This window comes from Rhineura floridana, chromosome 10, assembly GCF_030035675.1.
Source record: "Rhineura floridana isolate rRhiFlo1 chromosome 10, rRhiFlo1.hap2, whole genome shotgun sequence".
In the NCBI taxonomy this organism is placed as follows: Eukaryota; Metazoa; Chordata; class Lepidosauria; order Squamata; family Rhineuridae; genus Rhineura; species Rhineura floridana.
Window position 1 is genome coordinate 18,997,501 of NC_084489.1, and position 17,944 is coordinate 19,015,444.

Consider the following 17,944-nt stretch of genomic DNA (forward strand, 5'->3'; position numbering starts at 1 on the left):
TCTATTGTAAAATCTGTCTTGTCCATTAACTCTTTCTGTTCCCTTAAAGTTAAATTTTTTACCAACATCTTTGTTTTTTTATTGTTGATCTTAAATCCTGCTAACGGTCCAAATTCTTTTAATTTGTCCATCAATACATTAATTCCTTCCAAAGGGTTTTCTAGTACAATTATCAAATCATCAGCAAATGCTCTCAATTTATATTCTTCTTTTTTTATCTTTAATCCCGAAATTCTTTTATCTTGCCTTATATCTCTAAGCAGCACTTCTAAGACCAGAATAAATAGAAGGGGAGATAAAGGACATCCCTGTCTTGTACCCTTTTGTATTTCACATGAATCCGTTAAATCTCCGTTAACAATTATCTGAGCCTTCTGAGATGTATAAATCGATCTAATCCATTTTATAAAATTGTCTCCAAAATCCATTTGCTCCAAAACCTGAAACATAAATTTCCAATTCAAATTATCAAATGCTTTTTCAGCATCTAAAAAAATCAAAGCTGCTTGTTTATCATTTCGTTGTTCTAAATATTCCAAGACATTCAAGACATTCCTGACGTTGTCACGTAATTGTCTTTTAGGTAAAAACCCTGATTGATTTTCCTGAATAAATTGTTGCAATATTATTTTCAATCTTTCTGCCAAGATCATTGTAAAAATTTTATAGTCATTATTCAATAGAGATATTGGTCGATAATTTTTTGTTTTAGTTAAATCTTGCTCCTCTTTAGGTATTAATGTTATATTAGCATTTTTCCAACTATCCGGTATCTTTCCCTCTTGCAGAATAAGATTCATTGTAGACTGTAAAGGTAGTAAGAGTTCTTCCTCCAAACATTTATAATACATTGCAGATGACCCATCTGGTCCTGGTGCCTTTCCTAATTTAATTTTGTTTATAGCTTCAGATATCTCTCTTGACGTAATAGGGCCATTAATAGCTTGTCTCTGAAAGTCTGTAATTTTAGGCAAATTCTGTTTAGATATATACTCTTCTATTTTTTCAGATGGAATTTCCTGACATTTGTACAATGTTGAATAATATTGATGAAAAATCTTTTTGATTTTTACATTATCTGTCAATGTCTCATCTCCTTCTTGTATCTTTAAAATAATATTTTTTGACGTTCTTTTCTTAATTTATATGCTAACCATTTCCCAGGTTTATTTGCAAATTCAAAAGTCCTTTGTTTAGCAAAATTTAGTTTTCTTTCAATTTCTCTAACTGTCAGCATTGATACTTGCTTCTGTAACATTTTAATTTGATTTACAATAGAAACTTTAGTCGGATTCTTTTTCAATTCTTCCTCTTTTTGTTTTATTTCTTCCAAAATTAATTGCATTTTCTGTTGTTTCTTTTTTTTTAATTCAGAGTTACATTTAATAAAATATCCCCTCATAAATGCCTTACTTGTATCCCAAACGATATTTTCACTTGTTCCTTTATGTAAATTATGTTCAAAAAAACTCTTTTAATTTCTTCTTACATTCTTGTACTACTTTGTCATTCTGTAATAAAGATTCATTTAGTCTCCATCTAAATCCAAGATTTTTTTTTTTTAAAGTTAATATCACAGGATTATGGTCCGAAAAAGTTTTTGGTAATATATCCATTTTAAAAGTATCCTTCGCTAAAATTTTAGACATCCAAATCATATCAATCCTCGAGAATGTTTTGTGTCTTTCTGAAAAATAAGTAAATTCCTTTGCATTATCATTTATATATCTCCAGGTATCCACCAATTCTAAATGTTCCATCAGTTCAAAGCAAATCTTTGGTAATTTACCCTGTGTCTCTTTGATATTTTTTTCAGAAAGCCTATCAATTTTTGGTGAGATTACCCCATTCCAATCACCCATGACACACCAATGATCATATGAAAACTCTGACAATTTTTCCATAAGTCCTGTGTAAAACCTTGTTTTATCTTCATTGGGGGCGTAGTTACCCACTATCAAAATGTTTGTACCCTGTAGAGTAATTTCAACCCCCACAAATCTACCACTATCATCCAGTAATACCAATTTAGGAAGCAATTGTGGGTTAATGTAGAGAACAACTCCTTTTTTTTTTTTTGGCCCAGCCGAAATAAATTCTTCACCCAAATTTTTACAAATCAAATATTTGGAATCTTTCTTCTTAATATGAGTTTCTTGCAAACAAATTATATCCAATTTTAATTTTTTCAAATAATGAAACACTTTCTTTCTCTTCTGCGCCGTGTTGGCTCCATTTATATTCCAAGTTAGATATTTGTAATCCATCTTTAAGCGTATATTTTAAAATGTGCCTGATGCTCCTTTTAATCCATCATCTTCCTTTCCTTCCTCTGCATATCTTTGTTGACTTTGTTCCCCAGGAATTATATCCATGTCTTTGAGTTTATCTTCATCCATATCTTTTGAAGCTTTTCTCAAGAAGTCCCTTGCTTTTTGAACAGTATTCAATCTATATTTCTGTTGTCTGAATGTAAAGATCACTCCTTCTGGAACATCCCATCTAAATTGAATTTTGCGTTGCTTAAGTTTCTCTGTAAGGAAAGCATATTCTTTTCTCTTACGTAAAAGTCTAATAGGAATTTCTTTCATCACCAGTATTTCCTTACCATCAATTTTAAAGGTATTTTTAAAGTGTTGCTGTAATACCATATCTCTGGTCGTCTTCCTTATAAAATGAACAAGCACATCTCTTGGAATTTTATTCATTGTTGCATATCTGGAATTAATTCTATACACTTTGTCTATTTCAAATTCCATCCGATCTTCATTCAAATCCAGAAATTTTACTAAAGCATTAACAATTTTATCTCTGATGTCTTCACCTGTTTCCTCAGGGATTGCACGGAATCTCAAACAATGTTCTTTATTTCTCACTTCAGTCACAGCCATATAGTCCAAGTTTTTTTTCTAATTCCAGATTTAATATATCTGTTCTATTCTCCAAGATTTGTACCTTTTCTTTAGTATTTTTTGCATCCTCCTTTATTTGCCCAATTGTCCCTTTAATCTCATCCACTTGTGTTTTAATATAGTCTTTTATATCTGTCAGTTCAGTTTTCATTTCCTGTTTTATATCATTAATCCCTTCCATTATTTTTTGAAACATATCTGGGGGTATAGCCCCTTCCTGTGGATCAGTAGAACCTCTTCACTCCTGGGCCTTAGTTGCTTTTTAGTTGTCATTTTCAAGAGAAGCCTTTAATTTCTGATATTAACCACTGTTCCAAAACCTAGAGGCAGTCTATTTCTTTTTTTTTCCTCCACCAACAAAAGAGTTAATATTCCAGGCCTGTTATTGTAGTCCAGCCAGCACAGCACAGTTCTTATCTACGTCCAAGAATGCAAAACAATTCTGGTTCCCAACACCAAACGATTAGTAACATATACGAGCAGCAGATTCATCCAAAAAGAAATAGTCCAAGGAGAAAAATAGTCCAAAATATATTTCCATCAAATAATAATTACCTCTCATCCGTTTTTAAACTTTAAAACTCCAAATTCAGGCCAGCTTTTTGTCGTAAAAAAAGTATATAAGTTGTTTACATTTTCTTTCTTCCTTAATTATATTTAAAAGAGAAAAAGTATGACTCACCCAGGTTTCTCAGTTGCTGATTCGTAAACAAATCCCTTTTATTGTAGTAATTTAAGCCGAATGATAAGATTTAGACAGAAGTAGGCTCGCTGGTTAAAGACGTTTTTTTAAGAAGAAAAAAAAAACGCTTCGCTTTTTTCCAGTACAGCTTGCATGGAAGTCCTGACTCCGTCTTCAGCCCATCGGCATGCCTTCTTATCTCAGGGATTTCCTGATCAATTCCAGCCGCCGACAGCTCAACGAAGTCTTGTGGAAAATCTGATCGGTTTTCCTATACCTTGGAGAACATTTAAGCCAGTCAAAGTTTCCTCTTGGCTGGCTTTTAACCTGAAAAAAGCTTCCTCTGAGGCAGAGATCTCTCAGAGACAGTCACCAGCTGAGCACTCACTTCCGGGAAGTCTCCTTTATCCATGTTCTTGACCTCCGGATCCTTTTTCCCTCCACTCCACTCTTCACCACCACTAGCCATTTTTTTAAATAATTGTTTTCTCCACTCCATCTCATCTCACTCTCCACCTCCTCCCTCGTCGCCTCCTACCCATTCACAGAGCATGAGGAAAGAGCAACGCTGCACAGAAGCCCAGTTTGAGGCACACGATTTTCATCCACAAATCAGAGGAGCAGAAAACTTCCCCTGCTCCCACCCCCCAAGTAATGCCCAAAAGTAATTCTGGAAACGTTACAATTACTCCACAAAAGGAGTAAAATTACTCCTAGTTCTATTACAATCAAAATGTAAAGGAATTACCCACTCGTTACTCAAAAAAGTAATGAATTACAAGTAATTTGTTACTTGTAACTAGTTACTTCCAAACTCTGGTTATGGGAAGCATCAGAATGGCATGGGGGATATTTTCAGTTTAACATTGCGGAATGCGAAAAATGCATGCTGGCTATAGTATACAGCCACTCTTGTGGCTGTATAATTTTATTTTATTTGGCTGTATTCCATGGTGTCTACTGATGGAAGATTCTCTTTGATCTAGCAGAAGCTTCTGTCAGTAGAACAGGGAAGGAAGGTGATTTTTACAAATCTACCCGCCCTGCAGTCCCCATTAAAGTAGACCTTTTTCTTCCTTCTGCATGCTTAACTGTACACCCTGACCCTGTGCTTGGTTACTCAGAAGTAAGTCCCACTAAGTTCAGTGAGACACTCAGATGAGTGTGCATAAGATCTCAGCCACACTTAAGATACAAGTAGGCTCACAACCAAACATTGTAGTGAGGGTTGTCCCCTGTTTAGTATTCTAGCCTCTCGATTCCATACTCCTGGTTTTCCAGCCTCTCATTGCTGGTTTTCCATTCTCCCCACCACCCCAACAGTCAGTCAGCATGCTGTGACTATTGAGCACATAGTCCTCATTTGGCTGTTTTGGGGAACTCCCGCCATATTTTCCCCCCTAAAGTTTGTATTTTTGCAAACTTTGGCATTTTTTCCCCAATAAAATTTTATTAGATTTTTTTCTATAATAACATGACCCTGTCACCCTATTTGACAAAAGGGTAAAAAAACCATTATATCACACCATATATCACACTGAAGACAGCATACTTATTTCATCGGCCAATATCTTGCCTTGAAGAAAAAGAGTAGATACAAAGGCATATTAAAAACTTTCATAAAGAAACATCCCCTTGAGAGTAGACATAACCTCTCCATAGAGAGATATGCATTACTGGAAGCAGTACAGAATTTGAATAACAATATTACTCAAAAAAGGGAACCAGACTACATCAAAATTGTCCAGTTTTGGATTGTCCACGTGCTACCCTACTGTGTTGTGTAAAATGCTCTGAAAGCACGATCTCCCAAATCTTGGACATCCAATTATCAATTGAAAGCTGAGATTTCCAGTCAGGCTGCTTATAATAAAAAAAAATAACCAGTTCTTGTGAACCACATTAGGATTGTAATCATTTTCCAATGATAACATAGCCAACACTTTTTGGGGCCCTTTTGGTAATTCCACCACCATCGGAAGCTCAGGGGTGGTGGTGGCCCGGGAGAGGGCATTCTCTGTGGCAGCCCCTAAGATGTGGAACTCCCTTCCCACTGAGGTGCATCTGGCAACTTCATTGTACAACTTTCGGTGAATGCTGAAAACACGCCTCTGTACCCTGGCCTTCAACACCTGAGATGTATATTGTTAGGATCCACCCTAATTTTTGTGATGCTGTTTAGGTTGTATTTTACTGTTTTAATTATGTGTTTTTAAATTGTTGTAACCCGCCCTGGTGAAGGGAGAGTAATACATTCTTTAAAAAAGCCCCAGAAAACACCAGGTCAGGTACCAAAGTCGGACCAACAATTACTTCATATACAGCTTTCCAGAAATTTTGGATGTGACTACAGACCCACCACATGTGTTTATATGACCCTAGGGCATTACAGCCTCTCCATTATTTAGGAGAATGCAACATATTTACATGATATAAGTGGAGGGGAGTCCAATACCATCTGAATAAGAGTTTCAGTATACTTCCTGAATCCTAGCTGAGATACTTTTCCAGGCCTTTTCCCATGTGGTATCTTGTAGAGGAAAATCCAAGTCTCTCTCCCAAGTCTCTTTTAGTACTGAGGAGTTACGCATAGATTTTCTAATTAACTGTCTGTATAACATAGATGCTGCCCCCTTCAAATCGGAATCTTCTCTAAAGCAAAGATGTTCAAATGCAAGAGAATGCAGTCCCTCTCCTCTAGCCATTACACTTTTCATGAATGAAGTGATTTGTGCTATTTGAAATCAATTAGGTTTGAGACCACTCAGCTTGGTATGTATAAACCCTGGGGTTTTCTGCGTCTGCTGATACCTCCCTCTTGTGCATGATGGGTAGTGCCATTTTGGCTGCATAAGCAACAACACTTGTGCCTGAACATGGGAAATAGATGAAATTATGTTAACCTTCATGGTTTAAGCTTTTTTATATCTATCTATACTGGACTATCACAAACTTTGTATCTGTTACATTTTGTTCTTGCAAGAAAATTGTGCTAACACAAAGAACTATGCTGATCTTTTTAGAGTCTTCACCCTTACATTTACAGTTTCCATTATCTTTCTGGGTGGCATAGTAGAACTTGGTTCCTGAAACCAACAGTCTCTCCCAAAATTGTCCTGAAACTGTAATGCTATGATTGTTTACTCAGACGTAAGTGCCACTGAGTGCAAGTAAGTGTGATAGCATTCCAAGCAGAAGTTCATTGATGATAGAGGAACTTCTTTAGAGTAAATATTTTCTAAAACTTGAGTCAAAATACAAATTAAGCCATTGTGATAGCCAATACAAAAGTAATATCAAACCATCCACTTAGGGTGAGATTAACTGGTTCTGTAGAAGTTATTCTGACATGTATTTATACATTTATTTATTTCAATAGATTTGTACCCTACCCTTCCTCTCAAAGGGAGCCCAGAGTGGCTAACAAATATATAATTATGACAATACAAAAGCAAAATGACAATCCCACTTAAGATGCCAATAAAAATATACACAAAAATCATAAACAAACTGCAGCAAGATCAGCAGGGGGAAATGCCTCATTTGACTTTATATGTAAACTAAAATGTGTAATTTCGCAAATGTACAAAAGAATACTTTTAAATAGTCCTCTCTTTAAAAATGCCATTATTGTATGAAATGATCATGAGAGAGCATAGTTGCTTCAAGATTCTATTCATGTCAACAGTTTTCAGCAAGTGCTATCACTGGATAAAATGTGTGGGATAAAATTTGTCTGTGAACCTTAATGAGCAAATCACCCATTAAATGAGAGCCTCAGATGATCTTCTGAGCAAAATGAAAGTAATTATCAGTTAAGAGTTAGTATGGAAGTATGGACTGCCTTCAAGTCAATTTCGACTTATAGCGACCCTATGAATAGGGTTTTCATGGTAAGCAGTATTCAGAGGGGGTTTACCATTGCCTCCCTCTGAGGCTGATAGGCAGTGACTGACCCAAGGTCACCCAGTGAGCTTCATGGCTGTGTGGGGATTTGAACCCTGGTCTCCCAGGTTGTAGTCCAACACCTTAACCACTACACCACATAACTGTCCTAAAATGATTATCTGAATAAGACTTAGAAACAATCAAACCTCCTGAACTGACAGCAAAAGAGCACTCTCAGAAGTCAAATGCTGAAGCTAAATGCCTGCCTTTTAAGAGATCTGAATGCTGCAGGAGTCATTCAGGTTGAAATGCCTCTCTAGCAAATTCAGGCTTCCTGTTCCTTTTCTTTTCTTCCCATATTGAATGTGATTGATTACTCTCCTTTATGTCTACAGCTTTCTCAGTTACTAGTGCTTGCACCAGTGATTCTGACTTTTAACAATTTCAATTACCCTCAGGTTATCAGAATAAAACACAATCTGATTATCTAGCCTATGACCCAAGCAAAACTGATGTCAGCAGTGAGAAATAGCTTCACAACTAGGGCTTTTTAAGGATGCAGTCAGTACCATCTCATTTAAATCTCTCCAGGAAAATGGAGTAAATGGAATTGTGGAGAGAGTGGGGGGAAATGTGGTGTGGGTTGGCTTGGCAGGAAAATAATAGTCAGCTGCTTCTGACAATCTCCTTAGACTCAAATGCTGACATCATCATTTTGGGTATGGCATATATAATTGCTTTCCTTTTAGTTTTGTATAACTTTTTTCTTTCTTTAAGAACTTTGACTACTTTGCATGCTATTTTCAATAGAACAGAAGCAACAACATGGCTTACAGAATCTACGGCTGGTAACCTCTGCCCCAAAATAAGGAGGACACAGAGGGAATTAAGAGCCTAATTCATGTGTTTAGGAGAACCTTATGATACAGTTGTCCTTGGACTGTATTATTTCAGAAGGCTAGTGGAGCATTGTATATATGTACATCACCAGTATTAGAATTTTTCTGCACAGAGAGAAATGGTGGGTGCTATCCAACGAAGTTATCCTGTTAGCACAAGAATTTCTGCCTGTGCAACAGGACTTTCTCTCCCTCTTTTTCTCCACATGCCCCTGCACCCCCCAAAAAATTCAATTGCGGGTTTTCCCCAACCCTCTGGAGCAGTTTGGGAGGGGGGCACGGAAGAAGGAGAGGAAGGGCCACTGCAAGCTCCTTGTACTAACAGGTTTACTTCATTGGATACAACCCAATATGCTTGGATAAGGGGTCCTACCACAGCCTTCCCCCTTGTCTGGGTGAAGGGTCCTAATTCAGCCTTCTCCCTGGCATAGTTGGTGTTTTAAAAAAACTGAAGGGAAATGTTGAAGTGGGGTAGCCTTCAGTCATGTGATTCTCCCACCTAAATTCCAAAGTGACATGGTCCCCAGATGATTACTCCAAGTAATTCCTCTAAACATGCAGACCAGCCCTTAGTCGGGCATAATGTTACCTTACACTTTCTTCTTCTGAGTGGTGATTATTCTTTAAACTGTGAGCTTGTGGGCAGGAAACTTTACTCTTATTTACATATAGTGCACTGCACTTTTGGGGCACTTTGACAAATATTAAAGAGTCATAATAGTGGTGCCTCTTACAGAGTCTGAGAAGTGTAATTCAGTTCATGAATAAGGTTTCTAACCACACTTCTGTGTCTCACAGTTTCAGTAATTATAAGGAAAAAAGTAATTCATTTTGAACAAAATCCAAAAGCAGTAGTAGCAAAATACTTGTACTAGGATTAACAAACAAATCAGAAAGAAGTAGCTACAATCAGCTAATTTCCCTGGGGTGGGGGAGAGAGGGCTGTAGCTCAGAGGTAGAGCATCTGCCTTGCATGCAGAAAGTCCCAAATTCAATCCCCAGTATCTGCAGGTTGGGCTGGGAGAGACTCCTTTCTGAAACCTGGAGAGCTGCTGCCAGTCAGTGCAGACAATACTGAGCTAGGTGAGTCAATGGTCTGACTCAGCATAAGGCAGTTTCCTACGTTCCTGTGTTAGAAGCTTGCCAGCTTCTTTGTGAGCGATGTATTTCTTCTGAGTTCATCAGACTGGACGTTACACAAAAACAAGGGGTGAGTGACGGTAAGGGAAACGGATGTCACTGGTAACGATGGAGAAAGTCCAATGTTGAAACAAAAGGTTAAGAACATACAGTGGATTTTGTAAAACAGTAAATCTAAACATCACAGGTTGGTCTAAAAGGGTTTAATAAGGTGATGTGCTCAAATTCCATAGATTCTGTTATTTTATGGCAGCAAACAAACAAAAACAGTCTTGTGGCACCCTTAAGACTAATATATCAATTGTGACTAAAGTTATCGTGAAGCAGAATTCATTTTATCAGATGCAAAGCCTCAGAAACATTTGCTGCTCTTAACCATTTAATTTCACTGCTTGTGGGTTTCCCACAGGCATCTGGTTGGCTACTGGGAGAACAGGATGCTGAACTGGACGGGCCATTGGCCTGATCCAGCAAGCTCTTCTTCTGTTCTTAACTGCTGTCAGCTTTGACAATGCAAAGAAAGGCATGGGCAGGAATAGTTATAGCATACGTTGGGAGATAAATGCTGCAGGGTTTTTTTTGTAATATTTTTCTTAAAGCTTATTATCAGTTAATAATAGGTAGTGTTGAGTCAGCATAGGCTGCAATCTCCCCTCCCCCCTTTTATTTTCATTCATCTGGATAGAGGATCCTGGTCATCCAGAGTTCAGTGGTGGTTGATGAGTCCATTTCTTTCTTAACTTTGATTGGTTCTTAAGTTAATGCCAGCACTTGAGAATTGTTGGTTTAAACATCAGCGCTAAATGTTTAGTGGATTTGTCTAGAGATTTAAAATACCCAGTAGCAAGACCAAAATTAAAAAGTAGTTGGTGTTCACTCAGGAAGGCACAGCACAATTTCAAACTTAAGACAAAATAGCATTCTAATTAATACTTTGTCATAGCATAGGTTATAAAGGCCATTGGCTTGGACACCATTCTTCAAAGAAATGAACAGATTACCCTAGGAACAATTATTTACAAAAGCAAGGCTGTATCTCAGCTTAAGAAAAAGTGTCAGAAAAGTGAATGTTTGAAGCATGCCAGTCAAGCAAAAACCACAGCAGTTTCCACAAAGTCACACAAGGCTCTCTTTTTTGCATAGGGAATAATTTCCCTTTAAACTTATTTTATTTCTTTATAAAAGCATTTCTATACCAACATATTATAAAATATCAGGGCAGTGTACAACATTAAAACATTATAAAAACAATAAAAAATAAAAACAAGATTCTACAACAAAGGCTCTTATCATATATGGAGCGAGAAATGCCAGACGTCCAAGCAGGACTTAGAAAAGGAAGAGGCACCAGAGATATCGCAAACATACGTTGGATAATGGAACGGAGCAAGGAATTTCATAGATTACAGCAAAGCCTTTGACTGTGTAAATCATGAAAAACTATGGAATGCTTTAAAAGAAATGGGGGTACCACAGCATCTGCTTGTCCTGATGTGAAACCTACACTCTGGACAAGAGGCTACTGTAAGGACAGAATATGGAGAAACCAATTGGTTCCCAATCGGAAAGGGTGTGAGACAGGGGTGTATTTTATCACCCTATTTGTTTAATCTATGTGCAGAACATATCATATGAAAAGCGGGATTGGACCAAGATGAAGGAGGTGTGAAAATTGGAGGGAGAAATATCAATAATTTAAGATATGCAGATGATACCATACTACTAGCAGAAACCAGTAATGATGTGGAAAGAGATTTAGTCAGAGTAGCAACCTTACTTCACATGAAAGAAGTCACAGTGGAGACAGACCTTATCAATGCCTGGAGTTTGGAAAGAGCTTCAGTAAGAGTAGCTCCCTTACTTCTCATCAAAGAGGTGGCACACCGGACTTACTTTATAAATGCTTTGAGTACGAAAGAGCTTCAGGTGGAGTAGCAACCTTACTTTGCATCTAAGATGTCACACGGGACAAACCTTATCAATGCTTGGAGTGTGGAAAAAGCTTTGGGTAGAGTAGTGCCTTTACTCAACATCAAATAACTCACACAGGGCACAAACCTTATAAATGCTTGGAGTGTGGAAAGAGCTTCAGTCAGAGTAGCCACCTTACTTTGCATCACAGAATGCATACAGGGGGCAAACCTTATGCATGTTATTAAAAACAGTGCTATTAAATTAAATATACATGTAACTGGCCAATTGCCAAGAAAATCCAACACGGTCACATTTGACTTCAAAAGAGGAAACTTCACAAAAATGAGGGGATTGGTAAAAAGAAAGCTGAAAAACAAAGTCCAGAGGGTCACATCACTCAAAAATGCTTGGAAGTTGTTTAAAAACACTATATTAGAAGCTCAACTGGAGTGCATACTGCAGATCAGAAAAGGTACCACCAGGGCCAAGAAGATGCCAGCATGGTTAACGAGCAAAGTCAAGGAAGCTCTTAGAGGCAAAAAGTCTTCCTTCAGAAAATGGAAGTCTTGTCCAAATGAAGACAATAAAAAAGAACACAAACTCTGGCAAAAGAAATGCAAGAAGACAATAAGGGATGCTAAAAAAGAATTTGAGGAGCACATTGCTAAGAACATAAAAACCAACAACAAAAAATTCTATAAATACATTCAAAGCAGGAGACCATCTAGGGAGACAATTGGACCCTTGGATGATAAGGGAGTCAAAGGTGTACTAAAGAACGATAAGGAGATTGCAGAGAAGCTAAATGAATTCTTTGCATCCGTCTTCACAGTGGAAGATATAGGGCAGATCCCTGAACCTGAACTAACATTTGCAGGAAGGGATTCTGAGGAACTGAGACAAATAGTGGTAACGAGAGAGGAAGTTCTAAGCTTAATGGACAATATAAAAACTGACAAATCACCGGGCCCGGATGGCATCCACACGAGAGTTCTCAAAGAACTCAAATGTGAAATTGCTGATCTGCTAACTAAAATATGTAACTTGTCCCTTGGGTCCTCCTCCGTGCCTGAGGACTGGAAAGTGGCAAATGTAACGCCAATCTTCAAAAAGGGATCCAGAGGGGATCCCAGAAATTACAGGCCAGTTAGCTTAACTTCTGTCCCTGGAAAACTGGTAGAAAGTATTATTAAAGCTAGATTAACTAAGCACATAGAAGAACAAGCCTTGCTGAAGCAGAGCCAGCATGGCTTCTGCAAGGGAAAGTCCTGTCTCAGTAACCTATTAGAATTCTTTGAGAGTGTCAACAAGCATATAGATCGAGGTGATCCAGTGGACATAGTGTACTTAGACTTTCAAAAAGCGTTTGACAAGGTACCTCACCAAAGGCTTCTGAGGAAGCTTAGCAGTCATGGAATAAGAGGAGAGGTCCTCTTGTGGATAAGGAATTGGTTAAGAAGCAGAAAGCAGAGAGTAGGAATAAACGGACAGTTCTCCCAATGGAGGGCTGTAGAAAGTGGAGTCCCTCAAGGATCGGTATTGGGACCTGTACTTTTCAACTTGTTCATTAATGACCTAGAATTAGGAGTGAGCAGTGAAGTGGCCAAGTTTGCTGACGACACTAAATTGTTCAGGGTTGTTAAAACAAAAAGGGATTGCGAAGAGCTCCAAGAAGACCTCTCCAAACTGAGTGAATGGGCGGAAAAATGGCAAATGCAATTCAATATAAACAAGTGTAAAATTATGCATATTGGAGCAAAAAATCTGAATTTCACATATACGCTCATGGGGTCTGAACTGGCGGTGATCGACCAGGAGAGAGACCTCGGGGTTGTAGTGGACAGCACGATGAAAATGTCGACCCAGTGTGCGGCAGCTGTGAAAAAGGCAAATTCCATGCTAGCGATAATTAGGAAAGGTATTGAAAATAAAACAGCCAATATCATAATGCCGTTGTATAAATCTATGGTGCGGCCGCATTTGGAATACTGTGTACAGTTCTGGTTGCCTCATCTCAAAAAGGATATTATAGAGTTGGAAAAGGTTCAGAAGAGGGCAACCAGAATGATCAAGGGGATGGAGCGACTCCCTTACGAGGAAAGGTTGCAGCATTTGGGGCTTTTTAGTTTAGAGAAAAGGCGGGTCAGAGGAGACATGATAGAAGTGTATAAAATTATGCATGTCATTGAGAAAGTGGATAGAGAAAAGTTCTTCTCCCTCTCTCATAATACTAGAACTCGTGGACATTCAAAGAAGCTGAATGTTGGAAGATTCAGGACAGACAAAAGGAAGTACTTCTTTACTCAGCGCATAGTTAAACTATGGAATTTGCTCCCACAAGATGCAGTAATGGCCACCAGCTTGGATGGCTTTAAAAGAAGATTAGACAAATTCATGGAGGACAGGGCTATCAATGGCTACTAGCCATGATGGCTGTGCTCTGCCACGCTAGTCAGAGGCAGCATGCTTCTGAAAACCAGTTGCCGGAAGCCTCAGGAGGGGAGAGTGTTCTTGCACTCGGGTCCTGCTTGCGGGCTTCCCCCAGGCACCTGGTTGGCCACTGTGAGAACAGGATGCTGGACTAGATGGGCCACTGGCCTGATCCAGCAGGCTCTTCTTATGTTCTTATGTTCTTATGTTCTTATGTTCTTATGTTCTTATGAAAGTTAAAGGGGAAAGTGCAAAAGCAGGACTACAGCTGAACGTCAGAAAGATTTATGTAACTTTAAAGTTGACAATGAGGACATTGAACTTGCCAAGGATTATCAATACCTCGACACAGTCATTAACCAAAATGGAGACAGTAGTCAAGAAATCAGAAGAAGGCTAGGACTGGGGAGGGCAGCTATGAGAGAACTAGAAAAGGTCCTCAAATGCAAAGATGTATCACTGAACACTAAAGTCAGGATCATTCAGACCATGGTATTCCCAATCTCTATGTATGGATGTGAAAGTTGGGCAGTGAAAAAGGAGGATAAGAGAAAAATCAACTCATTTGAAATGTGGTGTTGGAGAAGAGCTTTGCGGATACCATGGACTGCAAAAAAGACAAATAATTGAGTGTTAGAACAAATTAAACCAGGACTGTCACTATAAGCTAAAATGATGAAACTGAGGTTATCATACTTTGGACACACAATGAGAAGACATGATTCACTAGAAAAGACCATAATGCTGGGGAAAACAGCAGGGAGTAGAAAAAGAGGAAGGCCAAAGAAGAGATGGATTGATTCCCTAAAGGAAGCCACAGACCTGAACTTACAAGATCTTAACAGGGTGGTCAATGACAGATGCTATGGGAGGTCACTGATTCATAGGGTCGCCATAAGTCATAATCGACTTGAAGGCGCATAACAACAACAAAAACAATACAGGTAAATATTAAAATGACTGGCTAATAAAAACAAATAAAAAATAAACAGCTGCTATGCCCTGTTTGAATAAAGTTGAAATTGAGGGAAAAGGAATAATCTAGGATAAGGGGGGGCCAACACTTTTGATCAAATGCAAACTTTATAGTGCAAACTTAATACATAGTACATGCACATTCATATTGTCATTGGGAATGTAAACACAATAGTGGGTCATAGTTCTTCATACCATGTTAATAGTTACTCAATGAATTAATCTAGCCAACCCAAGAAACACCAACTAAGTTGGATAATTTATCTCCTGCAGTGTGTGAAAAATCTTCATTAGCCTTCTGGGGATGCTAGGGAGGATATAAGGAGGCAAGGCATGCTGATAATTAGAACAAACTACTGCTTCATTAAGGAAAACTAGAATATAGGGAAACACTAAGGCTGTGTTGGGGGGAGATGTCTTTTATCAGTTTGGGAAAGCATAAAGTTGCCCAGCACTGAAATGGGTTTAGTCCTATGTATCCAGTAGATGTGTTTGCTCTTAATCGCTATTCTGTATATAACAGCATGACCTTGGTAACAAACCTACACAAAACGTTCTGTCTTTCTCAAAAGGAATTAGCTATGGCTGGACTACAGATGTTACATTTTGCCACCCTGGCCGCCTTTGGGAGGTAGGGTGGGATATGCATTTAATAAAATAAATAAATAAATCTGAACTAGTGAAATTCTGTTCTCTTTCCCTTCGATGATTTGCACTTATCTCAGTGTAAGGGTGTTACTCTTGCAAGTACATGTAATGAACATTTAACATCTCTATAGTTGGCTTCTGCTAATATATTGATCTCCATATTTTCCTTTACCAGAGGTCTCAGTCTGCATTCTCTCTGACTAATGAAGGTGCATCAGACAGATACCCAGACCGCACATCTTCTGTGCCTGAGTCTCTCTGGAGGCAACTGAAAGGCCCAAGCAGAAACCAGAAAGAGCACAAACTATCTGCGCTGCCCAGCTGGAAGAGTGTGGACCGATTAAATGAATCAAGTAAAGGACTATTATACCTGCATGATATTTCTTTGTTCTGTATGAGAGTAGCTACTTTTCCCTAGGCTTTTAGACTGAAACCAAGAACAAAAAAAGGGACAATAAAGGGACAATCATCCACAAACTGATTGAATGGTGATTGCCAAGTCCCAATTAAGAGAGAAATTGAGAAGAAAAAGGTAGCATTTCTGCAAACGATTCTGACTTAGTGACCTGGTTCAAATGACATGGTAAATCATGGCTTAGCAAGACTATGCAAGCATGCCACCACCTTGCTCCTCACAGCCTCTTTACTCCTTCCTGGGCTTTTTTTTTGTTGCTGCCACACTGCACTGAGCTAAGCCAAGATTTGACTTAACCTGAATTCTGATTAGAATGATATGCTAAGCTCTCTTCTGACTAACCACAAGCTATAGCCAAGAACGAACTCTGGCTACAGCACATTGCCAGTGTGGAAAGTCATAACTATGAGTCCCGCTTCAGACAACACGCTGAGCCAAATTTTGGCCTACCTCAGTGCAGCAATAAAAAGGGCTGACTGCAAGCTCTTCTCTGTGAACCTGCACATTCTATTGTCAAATGGAGATTAGGCCTCCCTCAAACATATAATCCTGTTAAATTGTTACAAAGGCTATGCCTTACATGGATTAAAGCTAAACTGTTCACCAATGTTCATTATTGGTCCTCAGCAACTGGATCATGAGAGGGGAAATTACAGCGTTTATTTATTTATTGCAAACATTTCTATACAGTACCATCAACATTAAGAAAAAATATGGCAGTGAGCAGTGTAAAATCAACAATATAATCACATTCATAAAACAAATATATCACGAATCAGTAGATCAGCTTACTACATAAACATTACTGTCCCTCAGGGAAAGCCTGGGTGAATAGATGAGTTTTAAGGAGGAACCTAAATGCCAGTGCTCTAGGTGCCTGACTGATGTTTTACATGCATAGTTCCTTGTCCAGCTAGGGATAAATATGTGGAAGGGTGCTTTCTGGTATACATGACCCCGGTTGGATTAGGACAGCTGTTATCTAATGATGGTTTTCCTTTATTGACTGCTTCTGTTGCAGCAGTGCATTAGGCAATCAGGCAGCTCTTCCAAAAACCTGAGAAGGTAATTTATGCACACATTTTGTGTGGAATGGCTTGAATAAGCACTAGCAGATGATGCTTATGTGCATTTACTAGTCAAGCTCGGAACACTTCAAACGATTCACTCTTGGAAAAGCCCTTGACCTGTTTAGCATAAAGGGATTATTGCCCAAAGCATTTTTCAGTGTCTTTGACTTAAGCAGCAATTTGCAAGTTTAAATAGACTGCAGTTATCATAAGAGTCTGTCAAATTTGCTTATGCACATTTTATGTCTCACCGCCTTTTAGGAAAGTTTGGTTCCAGGAGAAATGCTTTCCCAAAGTCAATGTAGCTACAATATTGCATATTTAGTGATGTCCATTAATAATGTATATTGTGGTGAACAGATAACTCTGCAAATGAAATTCATTATCCTGAGTGTCAAGAACTTATGGTCATTAAATGGCTGGGAAGTAATGCTTTCACCTACCCCAGTGTTTCCCAACTAGTGGGCCACCAGATGTTGTTGGACCACAATTCCCATCTTTCCTGACCACTGGCAATGCTGGCTGAGGCTGATGGGAGTTGTGGTCCAACAACATCTGGTGGCCCACTAGTTGGGAAAGGCTGACCTACCCAAACATAAAATGACTAGATTTAGTTAAATATGTGCGAAAGGCTGTTGAAGGCTTTGACAGGTATAGCTTCTAGCTTTAACTTGTATTTTCATCATCAATACGATGATGATGATGATGATGAACTTGTATTTTCAAGGTCTTCTAATATTCTGTCCATTTTGAAATCATTGTGATTCCTCTATTGATGGTTGCACGTAATTGCAGTCCAAAATACTGGTGGTTCCTATGAAATGACATTATAGGACAGACATTATTTTCTTACAGTGTGATAGGACGTACAGTATATGCAGTGTATATTCAATCTATTATTTATTCTGCAATAGCAATTAGGATATCTCCTTATCCAGCAATGTTGCATGCCATGTAAAAGTAATTTTCTG

At 38.4% G+C, this 17,944-nt stretch overlaps 1 protein-coding gene across 6 annotated transcripts in view; it reads left to right on the plus strand.

The window, feature by feature from the left end:
- MYRIP (myosin VIIA and Rab interacting protein) overlaps positions 1-17,944 on the plus strand; it is a 377,908-nt gene that overhangs the window by 313,394 nt on the left and 46,570 nt on the right. For all 6 annotated transcript variants that reach the window (XM_061587554.1, XM_061587553.1, XM_061587556.1 and 3 more), the window contains one exon: positions 15,664-15,841. In XM_061587554.1, the coding sequence (XP_061443538.1) occupies positions 15,664-15,841 (178 nt within the window). The remainder of the gene's footprint in view (positions 1-15,663; positions 15,842-17,944) is intronic.